Source organism: Oncorhynchus mykiss, chromosome 28, assembly GCF_057628025.1.
Source record: "Oncorhynchus mykiss isolate SJ-2025 chromosome 28, ASM5762802v1, whole genome shotgun sequence".
Taxonomy (NCBI): Eukaryota; Metazoa; Chordata; class Actinopteri; order Salmoniformes; family Salmonidae; genus Oncorhynchus; species Oncorhynchus mykiss.
Window position 1 is genome coordinate 11,471,076 of NC_143049.1, and position 20,006 is coordinate 11,491,081.

At 42.9% G+C, this 20,006-nt stretch overlaps 1 protein-coding gene across 1 annotated transcript; it reads left to right on the top strand.

Moving 5' to 3' along the window:
- The first annotated feature begins 1,351 nt into the window (after nt 1-1,351).
- On the top strand, nt 1,352-19,667 carry ncstn (nicastrin). Its single transcript, XM_021589063.3, has 17 exons — nt 1,352-1,870; nt 2,560-2,661; nt 7,684-7,807; nt 7,937-8,055; nt 9,379-9,524; nt 9,680-9,824; nt 15,400-15,512; nt 16,187-16,339; nt 16,486-16,590; nt 16,711-16,788; nt 16,912-17,081; nt 17,201-17,303; nt 17,414-17,512; nt 17,700-17,787; nt 17,968-18,122; nt 18,274-18,486; nt 18,688-19,667. Exons 1-17 carry the CDS (start codon nt 1,813-1,815, stop codon nt 18,808-18,810), a joined length of 2,094 nt encoding a protein of 697 aa, XP_021444738.2. The 5' UTR covers nt 1,352-1,812; the 3' UTR covers nt 18,811-19,667.
- The last annotated feature ends 339 nt before the right edge of the window (nt 19,668-20,006 follow it).

Genomic DNA, 20,006 nt, shown 5'->3' on the forward strand with positions numbered 1-20,006 from the left:
TTTGAGCTTTTTCCTTAGTGCAAATGGAACTTTTCTGCATACATGCACAACTGGAGTAATTTTGTCATCAGTACATATTTTGTGTTCTCCTGGTAAACATCCAAGACCCTCAAACACATCCTCATACTCAGCCAGCATTGATTCTTGGTGATTTTCAGTCTGTGATGTCACTACATACACTCTTTTCAACAAATTGAGCTTTTCACATGCAATGATTCCTAGAATAGGCTGTACACTCTTTTCCACAATCAACAGCTGTGCTCTGAACTGTTTTCCTTTATGCTGTAAAGTTACTATGCAGCTCCCTTTGACTGGTACGTTCTCCCCAGTATAACCAGTAACCTTCATTTTCACAGGGTGTATTTTGCTCTTCACCTTCAGTGTTTTGTAGTCATCCAGCGACAACAGGTTTACCTGTGCTCCAGTATCAAGCTTGAATGGTATTACAGTTTCATTCACAGTCAATGGCACACTCCATTCAGCATTTACTGCATTGCATATTTCCACAGAATCAACAAAGAATTCTTCCATCTCCTCGACTGTGTGAACCTTTTTCTTTGTAGCATTTTGATAAATGATTATTTTCCCTACAGTTGTTACATGATTTGCCATATGCAGGGCATTTTTTTTGGCTTGTGGACAAATCCACATGTTTTGATTTCTCTCTTTTGCTTGTTTTTGTTTTGTAAGGCGTTGTGTGTGGTGCTCCTCTCTTTTTATTGCATACACTGACGTCTCATCTCTATACAGCTCTTTAGCTTGTGCTCTGGTGGTTTCAGCTGCTCGACACATATTCACTGCTTTATCCAAAGTTAAATCTTGCTCACGCAGCAATCTCTCCTCGAGTCCATTATCAAGTATGCCACAGACTATCCTGTCTTTCACTGGTGAGTCTTTCAGATTTTCAAATTCACACGTTTTGCTCAGTGTGTTCAGCTCAGTCAAATACCGGTCAAAACTGACTCCTTGTTTCTGATTATGAGAGAAAAACTTGTATCTCTCAAACTTGACGTTCTGGCTTGGTACAAAGTACTACTCAAATTTTGCCATTAGCACAGTCAATGTTAAGTTTGCCTCGTCTTGCTGAAAGCTATTGTAAATGTCCAATGCATCCTCTCCAATAACATGCAGAAAAAGGGAAGCTTTCAATTTGTCATCATCTCCCCCTTCACCACTGGCTGCTAGGTAGATATTGAATCTCTGCTTGAAACGTTTCCAATTGTCAGCTAAATTGCCCTACAAAATTCGCTGCCCTTGCAGAGCAAGGGGAATCACTACTTCAAGGTCTCAGAGCAAGTGACGTCACCGATTGAAACGCTATTAGAGCGCACCACCGCTAACTAGCTAGCCATTTCACATCGGTTACATAGGCACTAACTCCAACCGACATGGTGGAGTTAGTTAATTACGTTTTTGGATAAATGCCGAAAATAAGGTGTGTAGTTAACACAATTCTAGGATATGTTATTCGTTTTCTTCTATGAGATAATCTTGTGTTAACCTCAGACCTTATTTTCGGAGTTTATTCTAAAAAAACATATTCTTTCGCCATTCATTTTTCCCATATGGCTGAGCGAACCAAGTCACAGATTTCTGGGTTTTAGGACGACACGCAAAGACAGAAACTCTCTGCTCACCCTGCAATTCTCATTCATGCCACAAGGTGGTAGACTATACGGAGCGCTTCGAATTAAAATACTTCCGGATTCATGCGCCATTGGGAGTTTCCCCATAGCGCTGACGTCATCCATGTATCCCATCTCTTGGTTTTAATATCTATGGCTTCACAGCGTTGTTTCTGAAATCAGGAAGATGGGTTTGGAATCGTCGAAATGGGCTATAATATTCTTAGTTTGTTGGCTTTACAAAAGTAAGTTTACCCTTTGTTTATAATACTAGCTACATGCGTTCAGTTACCTATAATTACCGTTTTAGTTTGGCTTAGCAAGTTATCCTCTTTGTTGGGGTATTGCATTGGCTATTTCCATTGTAACTCGCAGCTAACGTTACTGTAAACGGTATAGTAGTTAGCTTATAGCCCAAGGCTACATCTAGATTCTAGCCAGTTACAACGATTATAATTACCGTTTTAGTTTGGCTTAGCAAGTTATCCTCTGTTAGGGTATTGCATTGACTATTTCCATTGTAACTCACAGCTAACGTTACTGTAAACGGTATAGTAGTTAGCTTATAGACCAAGGCTATATCTAGATTCTATCCAGTTACAACGATGTTGCTGACAGTGAGGTCATATTTTTACCCCATTGCACTCTTCGGCAAACACAATTATGTAGCTAGTTTGTTGGAAGTCCCGTATGAGGTGCACTTAGCTAGCTTAGCCAACTGGCTAGTTAACACGATTGTGAAACTGATATCTACTGATAGCTCGTGATCTTAAGTCAAGCAGTGAGTGGGCGGCTATACAGGCATTACAGGCTTCAGGATGAATCTGGATGAAATCTCATTGGATGTGTAGTAATATGGTTAGGTGTCTTGGGGATAGGAATACATCCCTACAGAAACTGGCCACTTCAATTGTATTTTTCTTTTGTCTTTCAGATGTGAGCTGTAACTCTGTTGAGCAGAAGATTTATGTGGAGCTGAATAACACTGTACCATGCGTTCGACTGCTCAATGCTACACATCAGATTGGCTGCCAGTGTGAGTGACATAGCATGACACACACTGGATTTCTTTGTAGAAGGAATGTGGGTGTCATTTCCAGTGACTTTTTAAATGGACATTCTAATCCAAAATTAATTAAAAATCTAATGGATGCCCAAACCATCCCCCCCCAGAAATGAACCCAGTTACATATTGGTAAAAACATTTTTTTATGGTTGACTCTTTTACGATAGCATTTTAAAAAAAAAATAACATTAAATATGCCTAATACTCTTACCGTGGGACACTTTCAAGATGCTAGAGAGCTCAACCTGTGAGACTGTGTGTGCGTGTAAGATGGCGCTGCAGTGCATAGCAGCTGTTTTACGGGCTCCTGACCAATTCTGATAAGTTTATATACAGTCAAGTCAAGTTTGTACACACCTACTCATTCCAGGTTTTTTTTAAAATTTTAAAACTATTCTATGTTGTAGAATAATAGTGTAGACATCAACACTATGAAATAACACACATGGAATCATGTAGTAACCAGAAAAGTGTTAAACAAATCAAAATATATGTGAGATTCTTCAAAGTAGCCACCCTTTGCCTTGATGACAGATTTGCCCCCTGTAGACATAAGCAAGGCCTTTTCTGTATCCAAAAAGGGCTACTTTCCTGTAATTCCATGTTTTTCTCTCGTTTTTATTTATTTTTTATTTCACATTTTATTTAACCAGGTAAGCCAGTTGAGAACAAGTTCTCATTTACAACTGTGACCTGGCCAAGATAAAGCAAAGCAGTTCAACACATACAACAACAGAGTTACACATGGAATAAACAAACGTACAGTCAATAACACAATAGAAACATCTATATACAGTGTGTGAAAATTAAGTCAAATTAGCGAGCTAAGGCAATAAATAGGCCGTAGTGGCGAAAAAATTACAATTTAGCAAATTAACACGAGTGATAGATGTGCAGAAGATGAATGTGCAAGTAGAGATACTGTGGTGCAAAGGAGCAACAAATATATATATATTTAACAATATGGGGATGAGGTAGTTGGATTGGCAATTTAAAGATGGGCTATGTACAGGTGCATTGATCTGTAAGCTGCTCTGATAGCTGATGCTTAAAGTTAGTGAGGGAGATATGAGTCTCCAGCTTCAGTGATTTTTGCTATTCGTTCCAGTCATTGGCAGCAAAGAACTGTAAGGAAAGGCGGTCAAAGGAGGAATTGGCTTTGGGGGGTGACCAGTGAAATATACCTGCTGGAGCGCATGCTACAGGTGGGTGCTGCTATGGTGACCAGTGAGCTGAGATAAGGCGGGGCTTTACCTAGCAAAGACTTATAGATTACCTGGAGCCAGTGGGTTTGGCGACAAATATGAAGCGAGGTCCAGCCAACAAGATCATACAGGTCGCAGTGGTGGGTAGTATACAGTGGGGCAAAAAAGTATTGTGCAAGTTCTCCCACTTAAAAAGATGAGAGGCCTGTAATTTTCATCATAGGTACACTTCAACTATGACAGACAAAATGAGAAAAAAAATCCAGAAAATCACATTGTAGGATTTTTAATTTATTTATTTGCAAGTTATGGTGGAAAATAAGTATTTGGTCAATAACAAAAGTTTATCTCAATGCTTTGTTATATACCCTTTGTTGGCAATGACAGAGGTCAAACGTTTTCTGTAAGTCTTCACAAGGTTTTCACACACTGTTGCTGGAATTTTGGCCCATTCCTCCATGCAGATCTCCTCTAGAGCAGTGATGTTTTGGGGCTGTTGCTGGGCAACACGGACTTTCAACTCCCTCCAAAGATTTTCTATGGGGTTGAGATCTGGAGACTGGCTAGGCCACTCCAGGACCTTGAAATGCTTCTTACGAAGCCACTCTTTCGTTGCCCGGGCGGTGTGTTTGGGATCATTGTCATGCTGAAAGACCCAGCCACATTTCATCTTCAATGCCCTTGCTGATGGAAGGAGATTTTCCCTCAAAATCTCACGATACATGGCCCCATTCATTCTTTCCTTTACACGGATCAGTCGTCCTGGTCCCTTTGCAGAAAAACAGCCCCAAAGCATGATGTTCCCACCCCCATGCTTCACAGTAGGTATGGTGTTCTTTGGATGCAACTCAGCATTCTTTGTCCTCCAAACACGACGAGTTGAGTTTTTACCAAAAAGTTATATTTTGGTTGCATCTGACCATATGACATTCTCCCAATCTTCTTCTGGATCATCCAAATGCTCTCTAGCAAACTTCAGATGGGCCTGGACATGTACTGGCTTAAGCAGGGGGACACGTCTGGCACTGTAGGATTTGAGTCCCTGGCGGCGTAGTGTGTTACTGATGGTAGGCTTTGTTACTTTGGTCCCAGCTCTCTGCAGGTCATTCACTAGGTCCTGCGATTTTTGCTCACCGTTCTTGTGATCATTTTGACCCCACGGCGTGAGATCTAGCGTGGAGCCCCAGATTGAGGGAGATTATCAGTGGTCTTGTATGTCTTCCATTTCCTAATAATTGCTCCCACAGTTGATTTCTTCAAACCAAGCTGCTTACCTATTGCAGATTCAGTCTTCCCAGCCTGGTGCAGGTCTACAATTTTGTTTCTGGTGTCCTTTGACAGCTCTTTGGTCTTGGCCATAGTGGAGTTTGGAGTGTGACTGTTTGAGGTTGTGGACAGGTGTCTGAGAGCCAGAAATCTTGCTTGTTTGTAGGTGACCAAATACTTATTTTCCAACCTTAATTTGCAAATAAATTCCTTAAAAATCCTACAATGTGATTTTCTGGATTTTTTTCTCTCATTTTGTCTGTCATAGTTGAAGTGTACCTATGATGAAAATTACAGGCCTCATCTTTTTAAGTGGGAGAACTTGCACAATTGGTGGCTGACTAAATACTTTTTTGCCCCACTGTATTGGGCTTTGGTGACGAAACGGATGGCACTGTGATAGACTGCATCCAATTTGCTGAGCAGAGTGTTGGAGGCTATTTTGTAAATTACCGCCGAAGTCAAGGATCAGTAGGTTAGTCAGTTTTACGAGGGTATGTTTGGCAGCATGAGTGAAGGAGGCTTTCTTGCGAAATAGGAAGCTGATTCTAGATTTAATTTTGGATTGGAGATGCTTAATAGGAGCCTGGAAGGAGAGTTTACAGTCTAACCAGACACCTAGGTATTTGTACTTGTCCACATATTCTAAGTCAGAGCCATCCAGAGTAGTGATGCTAGGCAGGCGGGCAGGTGCGGGCAGCGATCGGTTGAAGATCATGCATTTAGTTTTACTTGCATTTAATTGAAGTTGGAGGCCGTGGAAGGAGAGTTGTATGGCATTGAAACTCGTCTGGAGGTTAATTAACAGTGTCCCAAGAAGGGCCAGAAGTATACAGAATGGTGTCGTCTGTGTAGAGGTGGATCAGAGAATCACCAGCCGCAAGAGCGACATCATTGATGTGTACAGAGAAAAGAGTCGGCCCAGGACTTGAACCCTGTGGCACCCGTATAGAGACTGCCAGAGTTCCCGGACAACAGGCCCTCCGATTTGACACACTGAACTCTGTCTGAGAAGTATTTGGTGAACCAGGCAGTCATTTGAGAAACCGAGGCTATTGAGTGTGCCGATAAGAATGTGGTGATTGACAGAGTCGAAAGCCTTGGCCAGGTCGATGAATACGGCTGCACAGTATTGTCTTTTGTCGATAGGACATTGAGTGTGGCTGAGGTGCACCCATGACCAGCTCGGAAACCAGATTGCATAGCGGCGAAGGTACGGTGGGAGTCGAAATGGTCCGTGATCTGTTTGTTAACTTGGCTTTCGAAGACCTTAGAAAGAGAGAGGTTGAACAGGCTTGTAATAGGGGTTGCAACAATTGCGGTGGATCATTTTAGAAAGAGAGGGTCCAGATTGTCTTGCCCAGCTGATTTGTAGGGGTCCAGATTTTGCAGCTCTTTCAGAACATCAGCTATCTGGATTTGGGTGAAGGAGAAATGGGGAGGCTTGGACAAGTTACTGTGTGGGGTGCAGAGCTGTTGACCGGGTTAGGGGTAGCCAGGTGGAAAGCATGGCCAGCTGTTGTAAAATGCTTACTGAAATTCTCGATTATCATAGATTTATCGGTGGTGACAGTGTTTCCTAGCCTCAGTGCAGTGGGCAGCTGGAAGGAGTATTGATTCCTAACTTCCCTGAAAGGTTGCATATCGCGGGGGCTATTCGATGCTAATGCAGTACGCCACAGAATGTTTTTGTGCTGGTCAAGGGCAGTCAGGTCTGGAGTGAATCAAGGGCTATATCTGTTCCTGGTTCAAACAATTTTTGAATGGGGCATGCTTATTTAAGATGGTGAGGAAAGCACTTTTAAAGAATAACCAGGCATCCTCTACTGACGGAATGAGGTCAATATCTTTCCAGGATACCCAGGCCAGGTCGATTAGAAAGGCCTGTTCGCTGAAGTGTTTTAGGGCGCTTTTGACTGTAATGAGGGGTGGTCGTTTGACCGCAGACCCATTACGGACGCAGGCAATGAGGCAGTGATCGCTGAGATCCTGGTTGAAGACAGCTGAGAGAAAATGTTGCAGTTTTTCAATAACTTTTTTTTTTCTGCAATTCTACACATTTTGCCATGACTAATTTTGTGTTTTTATGTTCAAACAACAAAATCAAACAAGGACCCCAATTTGGGCCTGTGGCCTGCTTGCCCGGTTGGTTATCAGTCCATGCCAATAGTACTCCTAAATTCATAGTCTATTTTATTGGTTTCATTGTTTTAGCTTTTATTTTGGTGATTTCTAGCTCTTAAAAGTATAGATTATTAAAAATATATAAAGGTCAATTATCTTTTCTACAAGCTTTCTGACAGGTTTTAGTCTTAAGTTTGCACTGAACGCATTTTTCCCTCCTGAAAATGTATTTTAAAAAATGGCGACAACAATTTAGCAGCAGCGGTGTGCCACTGCTAAATAAATACAGGGGAAACACTGACTGTGATTTCTATCCAAGCTGTACTTTTTGTAATGCTGGAATACAGATTAAAGATTTGCATACTAAGACAAGCGTTTTTTCTATCCTGCGTGTCAGCCTCGATATCAGGTGATACAGGTGTGATCCATGTCTTGGAGTCTGAGGCAGATCTGGAATGGCCTTTGAGCAAAGGACCCAATCCTCCTTATATGGTTCTGTTGGAATCATCCCTCTTCACCAGGTAGGCTATACACACAGCCAAAAACATTTAACACAGTCAGTGAGTGAGTATCGTTCATCACAGCCGCACAATGATATGATCCATGTCCTAGTGGCCGCGTCACGCTCAAGGATTGTCTTCTCTCGACAGGTCCATCATGATGAAGATGAAGAATGAATCCAACAGGGTAGCTGGGGTTGCAGTGGTGGTCCCAAATACTAGCCCACCAGAGTTCTCGCCACACACGACATGTCCCAATGAGAACACAGGTAGGTGGATCAGACGTTAGGACTCCAGTCTGTCAAAATGACTACAGTACCAGTCAAAAGTTTAGACACACCTACTCATTCAAGGGTTTAAAAATATATATATATTATTACTATTTTCGACATTGTAGAATAATAGTGAAGCCATTAACTATGAAATAACACATGGAATCATGTAGTAACCAAAAAAGTGTTATATTTATGTTTCCTCAAAGTAGCCACTCTTTGCCTTGATGACAGCTTTGCACACTCTTGGCATTCTCTCAACCAGCTTAATGATGTAGTCACCTGGAATGAATTTAATTTAACAGGTGTGCCTTGTTAAAATTAAATTTGTGGAATTTCTTTCCTTAATGAGTTTGAGCCAATCAGTTGTGTTGTGACAAGGTAGGGGTGGTATACAGAAGATAACCCTATTTGGTAAAATACCAAGTCCATATCATGGCAAGAACAGCTCAAATATGCAAAGAGAAACAACAGTCCATTACTTTAAGACGTGAAGGTCAGTCAATCTGAAAAATTTGAAGAACTTTGAACATTTCTTCAAGTGCAGTCACAAAAACCATCAAGCGCTATGATGAAACTGGCTCTCATGAGGACTGCTGCAAATGATACGTTCATTAGAGTTACCAGCCTCAGAAATTGCAGCCCAAATAAATGCTTCACGGAGTTTAAGTAACAGACGCATCTCAACATCAACGATTCAGAGGAGACTGCGTGAATCAGGCCTTCATGGTCGAATTTCTGCAAAGAAACCACTACTAAAGGACACCAATAAGAAGAAGAGACTTGCTTGGACCAAAAAACCTGAGCAATGGACTTTAGACTGGTGGAAATCTGTCCTTTGGTCTGATGAGTCCAAATTTGCATTAGATGCAAATTAGATGACCTGGCCTCCACAATCAGCCGACTTCAACCCAATTTGAGATGGTATGGGATGAGTTGGACCGCAGAGTGAAGGAAAAGCATCCAACAAGTGCTCAGCATATGTGGGAACTCCTTCAAGACTGTTGGAAAAGCATTCCAGGTGAAGCTGGTTGAGAGAATGCCAAGAGTGCAAAGCTGTCATCAAGGCAACGGGTGGCTACTTTGAAGAATCTAAAATATATTTGGATTTAACACTTTTTGGTTGCTACATGATTTCATGTGTGTTATTTCATAGTTTTGATGTCTTCACTATTAGTGTACAATGTAGAAAAGAGTCAAAATAAAGACAAACTGTTGAATGAGTGATGTGTCAACTTTTGACTGGTACTGTATGTGATCTTTTCTAACTGGGGTGCTTTTTAAACGTAATTTGTTTTACTTGGTTTACTTTTTCCTCAGGTGTATACTCGGACAACTATGGTCCTAATTTGGCACACTGTAACACTACTGTATGGAACCCTCGGGGGAACGGTCTATCCTATGAGGAATTTGACTTCCCTGTCTTCTCCTTGAAAGAAGACAACGAAACAGAGTTCATCAAACAGGTGAGGGATCACTTCAAGCTGTCACAACCCAGTCAGGATTAATATCATGTCACTTAATGACCATTAACTGTCTTTATCTGAAGAACTTTCTACAGTAGTTCTGTGTGTTGAAACTGTACCCTTCATTCTGATAAATGTATCCACTCTACTTGCAGTGCTACTTGGACCATAATCGTGCAGTGAACGGCAGTGCCCCGCAGTACCCTCTGTGTGCCATGCAGCTCTTCTCCCACATGCACGCAGTCACCAATACTCCAACCTGCATGAGACGCAACGACATAAACTTTAGCATCAACCCAGGTACACAAAAAGCCACTGTCGTTAGCAGAGATACATTATTGTTAGAGCCATGCTTTTTAGGCACTTTGCTTTTACCAGTATTTCCAGTTTTATCCGCTAGGTTTGCTGCAGGTAGAAAATCCCAGGAAACGTTCTTTAATTGTCTCCAATCAATCAAGGAATCTCTGGTTGTGCTTCTGTGTTTGGTGGGGGCAGGGCCGGTCCTGGACTTTCTGCCGCCCTAGCCGAGACAAAATCTGACGCTCCCCCCTCATAGGCCTATGCTACAAATTAAACACAATTTTTAACACATCTGGTTAGTAGGCTATATAATCTGTTCAATGTCAATAACAGCCTAATATTTTCAATCTGATTACATTTATAAAATCACCAATGCCCTGGACCTTCTGCCACCCTAGGCGAGACAAAAATAATTAGACAACCTTATGAAGCATGGCACTTTCAAAAGTGACCTTTGCACCCAGACAGAGGCTCTACTGATGCAGAAAACTGTAACCCTTAACTGCTGGCTACTCGTTCGTTGTATAACCCAACAACAGAAGTGCTTCCCTAAAAGCTGCCTGGGTTTAAACAAACATCTCTTTTCAGAAGAGAAAAGCTCAATAGGGACAGAATAGCAAAGTCCAATTTTTTTTGATCTCCTCGAATATTATAGGCGCAGTTTAGCTTCAGATTGTCATCGAGAGGAATCAATATATCCCCATATGCATCAGAGTCATTTCTTTTGCAGGCATTTTTAGAGCGTGTTTCTACCATAAGGCATCACCGAGTTAAGCATTGTTATAAACTCAGCAAAAAAAGAAACGTCCTCTCACTGTCAACTGTTTATTTTCAGCAGACTTAACATGTGTAGATATTTGTATGAACATAACAAGATTCAACAACTGAGACATAAACTGAACAAGTTCCAGAGAAGTGACTAACAGAAATTGAATAATTTGTCCCTGAACAAAGGGGAGGTAACAGTCAGTATCTGGTGTGGCCACCAGTTGCATTAAGTACTGCAGTGCATCTCTTCCTCGTGGGCTGCACCATATTTGCCAGTTCTTGCTGTGAGATGTTACCGCACTCTTCCACCAAGGCACCTGCAAGGTCCCGGACATTTCTGGGAGGAATGGCCCTAGCCCTCACCCTCCGATCCAACAGATCCCAGACGTGCTCAATAGGATTGAGATCCGGGCTCTTTGCTGGCCATGGCAGAACACTGACATTCCTGTCTTGCAGGAAATCACGCACAGAACGAGCAGTATGGCTGGTGGCATTGTCATGCTGGAGGGTCATGTCAGGATGAGCCTGCAGGAAGGGTTCCACATGAGGGAGGAGGATGTCTTCCCTGTAACGCACAGCGTTGAGATTGCCTGCAATGACAACAAGCTCAGTCCCATGATGCTGTGACACACCGCCCCAGATCATAACGGACCCTCCACCTCCAAATCGATCCCGCTTCAGAGTACAGGCCTCGGTGTAACGCTCATTCCTTCGACAATAAATGCAAATCCGACCATCTCCCCTGGTGAGACAAAACCGCGACTCGTCAGTGAAGAGCACTTTTTGCCAGTCCTGTCTGGTCCACGACGGTGGGTTTGTGCCCACCATCTCGACGTTGTTCCCGGTGATGACTGGTAAGGACCTGCCTTACAACATGCCTGCAAGCCCTCAGTCCAACCTCTCTCAGCCTATTTAGGACAGTCTGAGCACTGATGGTGGGATTCTGCATTCCTGGTGTAACTCAGGCAGTTGTTGTTACCATCCTGTACCTGTTCCGCAGGTGTGATCCTGTGCAGGTGTTACACGTGGTCTGCTACTGCGAGGACGATCAGCTGTTCGTCCTGTCTCCCTGAAGCGCTGTCTTAGGCGTCTCACAGTACAGACATTGCAATTTATTGCCCTGGTAATATCTGCAGTCCTCATGCCTCCTTGCAGCATGCCAATGGCACGTTCACGCAGATGAGCAGGGACCCTGGGCATCTTTCTTTTGGTGTTTTTCAGAGTCAGTAGAAAGGCCCCTCTAATGTCCTAACTGTGGCCTTAATTGCCTACCGTCTGTAAGCTGTTAGTGTCTTAATGACTGTTCCAAAGGTGCATGTTCATAAAAATGTTTATGGTTCATTGAACAAGCATGGGAAACCGTGTTTAAACCCTTTACAGTGAAGATCTGTGAAGTTATTTGGATTTTTGTGGGTGATCTTTGAAAGACAGGGTCCTGAAAAAGGGGCGTTTCTTTTTTTGCTGAGTTTAGAATGCTTGATATAATCTGGATTCGTTTTATGTATTCATTTCAAAATATAAAGGAAACAACAGATACCCTTTTTTAAAGGAAATGGCAAAAAGGATATGTGATACCCTCACTCAATTCAAGCCCTGGTTTTAGTCAAACACCAAGCCCTTTCCAGACACTGAGCCATGCACTGATTAAATACCTACTTGGCTGTACCGACATCTACGGATAGGATAATTGTCTGTCAAACAGGTAGGCTTACCACATATTTTTTGGAAGATGAAGAAATAAGCTCCAGTTATATTTAACCCCTTGCGTCAGAGAGTTATAATGTTGCTATCACTGTGTAACCTACTACCTATAGTAGGAAAACAAGTTTCTTATGAATAATATCCCAACTGTTATCACACATGGCACGACCCCATAATTGTTACAATAAAAATAACACTTATCTTTAACATTTTAATATTTCTGTAGAACTGTAAAACAGAGTAAGATAATTTGAGCTTTGGAAAGGAGTGCTTTCATAAATGCATGGCGGGCCTCGTTTCACTGGAGCAGTGTAAAATAAGCTTTATGCTTATGGCCCAGCCTTAACGAATTTTGTTTATTTACGAATGGAATTTGATTGTCCAGTTTCAATCATTTATTTATTTAGTCTCCACCTAGAGTGGCCTCTTTCCTCTGCAGTGGTGCTGCATTGCAGTCAGCGATGTTTTCTCTCGGTAGCTGTCCATGGTCCTGAAATCAAATCATCTGAGTTTGCTTAGACACCAGCCTGATCTCCAGCTCCTTCCACCTCTGGAAACTATCTAGGTGGTCATGCGACTTCTGATGTCAGCTGAGGGGGCACAGATTCTTCCAGTCCCTGGTTCCATCCCTTACCAGCGCAGATTTGCACACGTGTGAAAAGTTTCTAGCAAAAACCGAAGGCTCCATCGTTTTGCTTGGAATAGACAAGCCTTGGTCTCTCCACTCTCTCCCTGTTTGCCATTCTCCTATTTTAGTGGGCCACCGAAAACCTTCGTTGCCCCTCATTTCTTGTTAAATTCCCCTCCTTATCCTGATGTGGCCCAGCCTGCTCTAACATATCCCGTAAAGATCCATTCATATATTTTGGTCACTCACCAGGATCTTTTATGTTTTTTTGTCTGGGAGTCATATTTAGCAGCAGCACCACCACTGTCATCAGGGATGGGGAGCGACTAATCTAAGTCTGGGTCCAAGATAGTAGGGTCTTCGCTGGCGATGTTTGGAGGTGTGGCTAGGCCTGGTGCGACCACCTGTTCTTGTTCAGCCAGCGAGCTTTCATCATCGGTGGAAGTGCATGGCTCAGACTCCCCCGGGTTGTCCTATTCGCTGCTAGAATCAGCGAACGGGGGCTCGTCGTTCTCGGGGAATGAGTGGCCTGTCCTCGTAGGCTTGCATTCTCCACTCCGGCTGATGGACATTGCTGCACACTGATACATTTCACCAGCAAATTTATTTTGTGCCTATTTTCTCATAGTTTAAAAAAAATATTCGCTTCCTGATAGTTTTTGTCTCTTAGACTTGGTAGTAAATTGTTTAAATCTCTATAGCTAAAATTATATCCGCTAGTAGTGGACAGGCTAGGTTAGGCTACTGCCTTAATCACTAATCGTCTTCATCACATACAAACATAAAAGAGAGTTGTTTAATTGGCAGATTTATTTTGTCTATTTTTATTGATGTTTCACAATTGGATAATCCCATATAAACACACACATCCCAATTAGCTACCAGGGATAGTGGGAGCGAACTCCAAGAGAAGCGGAAATGGAGTGGGGGCGGGAACTGCAGCAACACTATGAGCTGGTGGCTGGGGTGTCGCGGGCAGTGTGGTAGCCGATCGGGGGCACCGGAGTCCGGCAGCCAATTGTCAAGATGCGCCAAGATGCGGCCTAATCTTGCCTAATGGGAGAGGGGATCGGATTGGTGGGCGGCGCATAATTAGCCCAGCGTCGTCCGGGTTAGGGGAGGGTTTGGCCGGGGTAGGCCGCCATTGTAAAATAAGAATCTAGTTAGTTTCTAGTAATCTCTCCTCCTTCAGTCTTCTTCTTTGGACTTTATATGGCGGTTGGCAACTTTAAGGTGCATTACCACCACAAACTGGACTGGAGTGTGTACCTCCGTTTGTCATATATGCTCCTAACGAGATGGGAGAGGCGGGACTTGCACCACATCAAAAATAGAACCAAGTTCTATTTTAGCACCTGGCTACGCAGACTCTCGTTAACGCACGGGAGCTGTTTGGATACAATGATTGAATAGCATGTGTGTAAATCTATTGTGTGTGAGCGGTGTGGTCAGCATTGTTTGGTGCAGAATTTTCAATTAAAACAATTTGCTTGGAAACGAGTCGTCTCTCGTTGAATGACAACAGACTTTGATCAAGAGTGGGGATTCTTCAGTGATCAGACAAAGGGGCTTTGGATACCAATTTCTGATTGCCTCAACAACAAAGAAATGTGTGCCCAAACTGCTGAAAAAAAGCCTTACCAAAGTTCAAAGCTTACAAAGTCGTCACAACATATACCTCTTCTGAACTGTATCGGCTGGGAAGCATGCAGACGTCTTAAGCCATGGAAGTTGAATTGTGAGGTGAAGAATCACTACAAATAGTATTCATTGCCAAATAATTGGATTTGTGCGATTTAAGATTCGCAGAGCTACAGTTGATTGGAGACGGCTTGTCTCAATTCAATTAATGTGTGTAAATGTGGAAGGCGTATATATCTGTAGATCTTAATTACACAAAGCCTGCTGCAAACCTAGTAGATAATGCTGGAAATAATGGTAAAAGGCAAGTATAAAATGATTGTGTATATGTGAATAGTTAGTATACACATTCCGTCATGCACACTGAGTGAAAAACTATGATTCACCAGGTGAAAGCTATGATCCCTTATTGATGTCACCAGTTAAATCCACTCCAATCAGTGTAGATGAAGGGGAGGAGACATGTTAAAGAAGGATTTTTAAGCATTGAGACATGGATTGTGTATGAGGGTGAATGGGCAAGACAAAAGATTTAAGTGCCTTTGAACGGGGTGTGTCAAGAACTGCAACGCTGCTGGGTTTTTCACAGTTTCCCGTGTGTATCAAGAATGGTCCATCACCCAAAGGACATCCAATCAACTTGACACAACTGTGGGAAGCATTGGAGTCAACATGGGCCAGCATCCCTGTGGAACGCTTTCGACACCTTTTAGAGTTCATGCCCCGACGAATTGAGTCTCTTCTGAGGGAAAAACGGGTATATCTTAATATTAGGAAGGTGTTCCTAATGTGTTGTACACTCAGTGTATATCTCACCCACATATCTACCTCTCACAGAGATGGTGTGTGACCCTCTGGGTGACTATAATGTTTGGGGTTCCATCCGGCCCTATAACGACACCGTCTTCGGCCACAAGGAGAACGAGAGCGTTGTTATAGCAGCAGCCAGGGTGAGTGACACAAAGGCCTGCCTCACTCTTACACATCTTGTCACATGTTCACAGATGTTTTAATGCTGTGTTCATAACCAAGTGGAAAGGTGGTAATTACCAGTTGTAAATACCAGTTGGATGCTTTGAGCTCATTGAGAAACCCAATTTGGCTAATGGCCAACAAGCTACATCAACAATAAACTAAAAGTACAGCTATCATGCTTGTAAAAAAAAATGGTGTTCAAACCCCATGTTAATAGATTGCTTTTTAGAAATATTGTTTTGTTACATTTAACTGCTGAAAATTCTGTTATCGTGGCCCTTTCCTTAGTAGGTGAAGTCAGAGGTCAGCATGTGGAAGAAGTCGGAGCTCAGAGATGACAGACGAGTTTCCCACTAGTAATTACGAGTTGTAGGGGTGTTCAAGTGGATTCTTCCCAGTCGTATGTGATAAATACCACCTTCCCACTTGGTTATGAACGCAGCATAAGCCGTTTGGAATTTATGCAAAACGGTATGAAAGATGAGCCACATTCTTGTGTGTGGTATACACATTGTGATTTAAGGAGGTTAACTGCTTTGGTAATCTGCTCAGTACCATTTTCCTTCCTATGCAATCCTTACATTGTTTTTTTTCTTGTTTGGAGTTCATGAGCAATTGACTGGACACCTTGCACTCTCCGTTTTTGTAGCTGGACAGCAGGGCATTTTTCTGGGAGGTTTCAACTGGAGCAGAGGGAAGTGTCTCAGGGTTTGTCACTCTGCTTGCTGCTGCCCAGGCACTGCGTGAAGTCACTCACGAGGCCCCTCCCACACGGAATATCCTCTTTGCCTTCTTCCAAGGGGTGAGTTCCTTCTGTCTCCCTAAGCAAGTTGGTCTAGTATGTTTCGATTAGTTACATGAGTCCCATGTGGTCACTATCATATAGCAGTATTGTTTAGTGTTGTACTATATGAGTGAGGATGTTGATCGCTTATTCCTCTCTTTCAGGAAACCTTTGACTACATTGGCAGCTCTCGGATGGTTTACGACATGGAGAACGGCAAGTTTGTGATAGACTTGGACAATATTCACTCAGTACTAGAGATTGGTCAGGTAAGGACATGCGTATACAGTCTCATTGAATACTCAAACACACGCAGGCATCTTTTTGCAAAACACATGGGTATACAATCAACCGATACTGAGCGATGGATCTTTTATGTAATTTGTAAGGTGGCCGTGCATAGTGGCACCAACCTCTTTCTCCACTCAGACCCCGTGTCCAGGAGGAACAACACTGTCAATGACGAGGTGAGGGAGGAATTATTTTCTTCTTTCTTTGTGCCTCTTACCTGGGCCGGCTGTTTTTTTCCCCTATACTCTTTATTATCCTTTCTCTCAACCCACTTTTCCCAACCTCTTACTCTGTTTCAGGTTAAGAATCTTGTGAACAATTTACAGTCCTCCACGGCTGGGCTCAGCTTCCTTTTGGTTGAGCCTAATGTCTCTCAGCCACTCCCGCCCTCCTCCCTCCAGCGTTTCCTGCGAGCTCAGCCAATCCCAGGGATTGTGCTTGCAGACCACGAATCCGCTTTCAACAACAGGTGAGTCAGCGTTTGACTGTGGTCTGTCGTTGCTGTTCATTTTTATTACGGCAATATTAAGCTTGCCTGATTTCTTCATTAGTAGTGAGGCGTGTTCTGTCCTGTTTGCCCATGCACAGGTACTATGAGAGTTTTTACGACAACGCTGCTAACCTGAACCTGACTTATCCATCTGACTTGAGTCCAGAGGAACAGCTGGAGTTTGTGACTGATACTGCAAAGGTATTCTTACCAGAGCAATCCCATTGATCCATCCATTGCAGTAGGTACAGTTGCCTTTACATTGTGATCCATTGTTACAATAATGTATTCTCACTCCCTCCCTCTTTCAGTCCCTTACTGATGTGGCTACGGTGGTTGCACGTGCTCTCTACAAGCAGGCCGGGGGAAACGAGTCCCTAGTCAACAACATCAAAGCAGACCCCAAAATAGTGAGACCCGACGAATGATTACCTGTTCAGCTGTTGTACATGTCAAACTGATCAGTCATACTGTTATAGTCTGTTATTTTCTATGACTGTCAATATTTCTGTTAACATAAGTCACTTGTTCATTCTCTGCAATTTTTTTGGAACAGTAAGCAGAATTATTTGACCTAACACTCAATCTCTCTCTCAGGTTACACAGATGCTCTATGGGTTTCTGGTTAGTTCCAACAACAGTTGGTTTCAGGCAGTGATGGCCCCAGAACTAAAGAACATTCTCAGTGAGTCACACTAGGAAACACCCTTTGACCCTACAAAGGCAGTCTGCTTCTACCAATGTCATAAACACACAGGCAGATATGGAGCGTGTGTACATGTTTACTAGTCAGACACACTTGCATCCATAAAGAAGGTATTGGGGTACTTGGGCCTTCATTGCTTTGTATTTTTCTGTCTCCTAGAGCCCAGCCCACCAGAGTACTATGTTGGTGTTGCCATGTCTTCCACTCCAACTCGTCTGGTCCAGTACCTCCTGGCCAATTTAACTGGAGCAGCCACCAACCTCACCCAGAGTCAGTGCCAGAAGCCAGATGAGCTGCCAAACGAGAGCAGACAGGTAGGTGTGCCGCTGGATCTGTCTGTCTGTGTGCAGATGGATAGATGTACAGCGTATCACTGTTTACATCGGAGATTAAAAAAAATAGTGTTTATTTGTACACTATGGTGCTGGAATCCCACCACATTCTCATTCACTGTTTCTCTCGCAGATGTACTCCTATCTCTGGGTTCAGGGCATTGTCCCACCCAACAGCACCGAGAGGGATTCTTTCTGCGTACGTGCATCGGTACGCCTGACCAAAGCAGTGTCCCCTGCCTTCGAGCTGGGAGAGTATGCTTCCAAAGACTATTCCACGTGGACAGAATCACGGTGGAAGTTCATCAAAGCTCGAATTTTCCTAGTAGCGAGCCGGGACTTGGAGGTAAAACTGCAGTCTTCTTACCTTCCAGGATCCACATCTGTTTAATCAATTACAGTTGTGTTGCTTAGGTTCAAGTGATTTCTGTTTGAACCAATTATCATGTTTAGGTAGGGAAATAGTGTCAACTTCATTGACGAGTACAATCATGTTTTTTCTCCTACAGTATTCACCTCTTTCTTCCTCTTAATTTGTCTCTCGTAGATGCTGACCTTAGGTGTGGGAGTGGCTGTGTTGTTCACATCCCTACTGGTGACATACTTCATCAGCACCAAGGCAGATGTCCTCTTCAGCTCCACGAGGGAACCCGCTAGCGCCGCCTATTGATTACCTCCAGGCGTTTTAACCTGTGACCAGTGACCACTACTCTCCCAACCAAGCAGGAACAAACAGCATTTTTCTTTTTTTTTTTCCACACGATAGGCAGACAGGCAAAAAAGTTAAGCAGAATAGATTGTTTTATCTGTGTGAGCCTGATGGACTTACACAGGTGAGGTTTAACACAACAGGAATTGACTGGCCCGGATGCATCCGGACTCATCAGGGTCAGATTGCACTGGTCTATGCCAGTGTTAAAGATGTTCATATTCATTTTTTTTGTTCAGTCAAATAATGTTTTGTTTACTGTATCATGGAAGTAGGCGTTAAGCTTTGTTTGAATGTGTGTGCTTGCTTGCGTGCGTGCAGTGTGTGTAAGTGGGAGGTGAGTGAGTGCTTGCAAGTGTATATGTTGAGGATGCGGTTGTAGTATGTGCAGTACCTTTCTGTTCTCTGTCTGTAGTATACTGATCTGTCATTTCCACTACAGCTGTGTTCACACAGGCAGCCCAATTCTTATATTTACATCAGATCTTTTCACGTCAGAACTTTTTCAGAGCTGATCTCATTGGTCAAAAGACCAATTAGTGAAGAAAATATCATAATTGAGTGTCTGAACACATCCTGATATGCATTAAAATGTGTATATCAAAATGGTATTTTATTTTGTTTGCAGTCTATAAAAATCTACTTTGTTATTTTAAATCTATTAATAATTTGCAGGATCATGCCCAGAGGTTTTTTTATGTATTGATGGAAATGTCAAATGATACGGGGTGTGTTTGTAAGTGAAGGTGATCTCTGACCACTTGGGGAATAAATGTGATTATTGCCTTGATAACTAAATAAACATGGCTTTTCCAATCCTCTCGTGTTGCTTCTCTACTATTTCCAGGCATGTGGTGTAGTACATGGCTTGGTATGGTTTTTCTTCCTCTTCTGAGTAGTAGTTCTACATAGGGGGCCTACAATAGGCTACTACATCAGCCTTGAGGTTCCACAAGAATAGGGGGGGGGGGGGGGGGGGGTTACAGTTATTGCAAAATTCTGGGAACTTTTCAATAAATTCCTTGGTTTTACAGAATTCCTGGTTGGAGTTTTCTGGATTTCCTGCTTATTCCCTTCTAGTTGCAAGAATCCACCAACCAGGAATTCAGGAAAACCAAGGAATTTATTGAAAGTTTCTTGGAATTTTGCAACCCTAG

Bases quoted from the DNA above. Each gene is read 5' to 3' on its own strand.
- ncstn (XM_021589063.3), top strand. From the start codon at position 1,813: ATGGGTTTGGAATCGTCGAAATGGGCTATAATATTCTTAGTTTGTTGG. The intron at 9,525-9,679 runs GTGAGGGATCAC...CTCTACTTGCAG, and splicing joins AAACAGAGTTCATCAAACAG to TGCTACTTGGACCATAATCG. The intron at 18,123-18,273 runs GTAGGTGTGCCG...TTTCTCTCGCAG, and splicing joins TGCCAAACGAGAGCAGACAG to ATGTACTCCTATCTCTGGGT.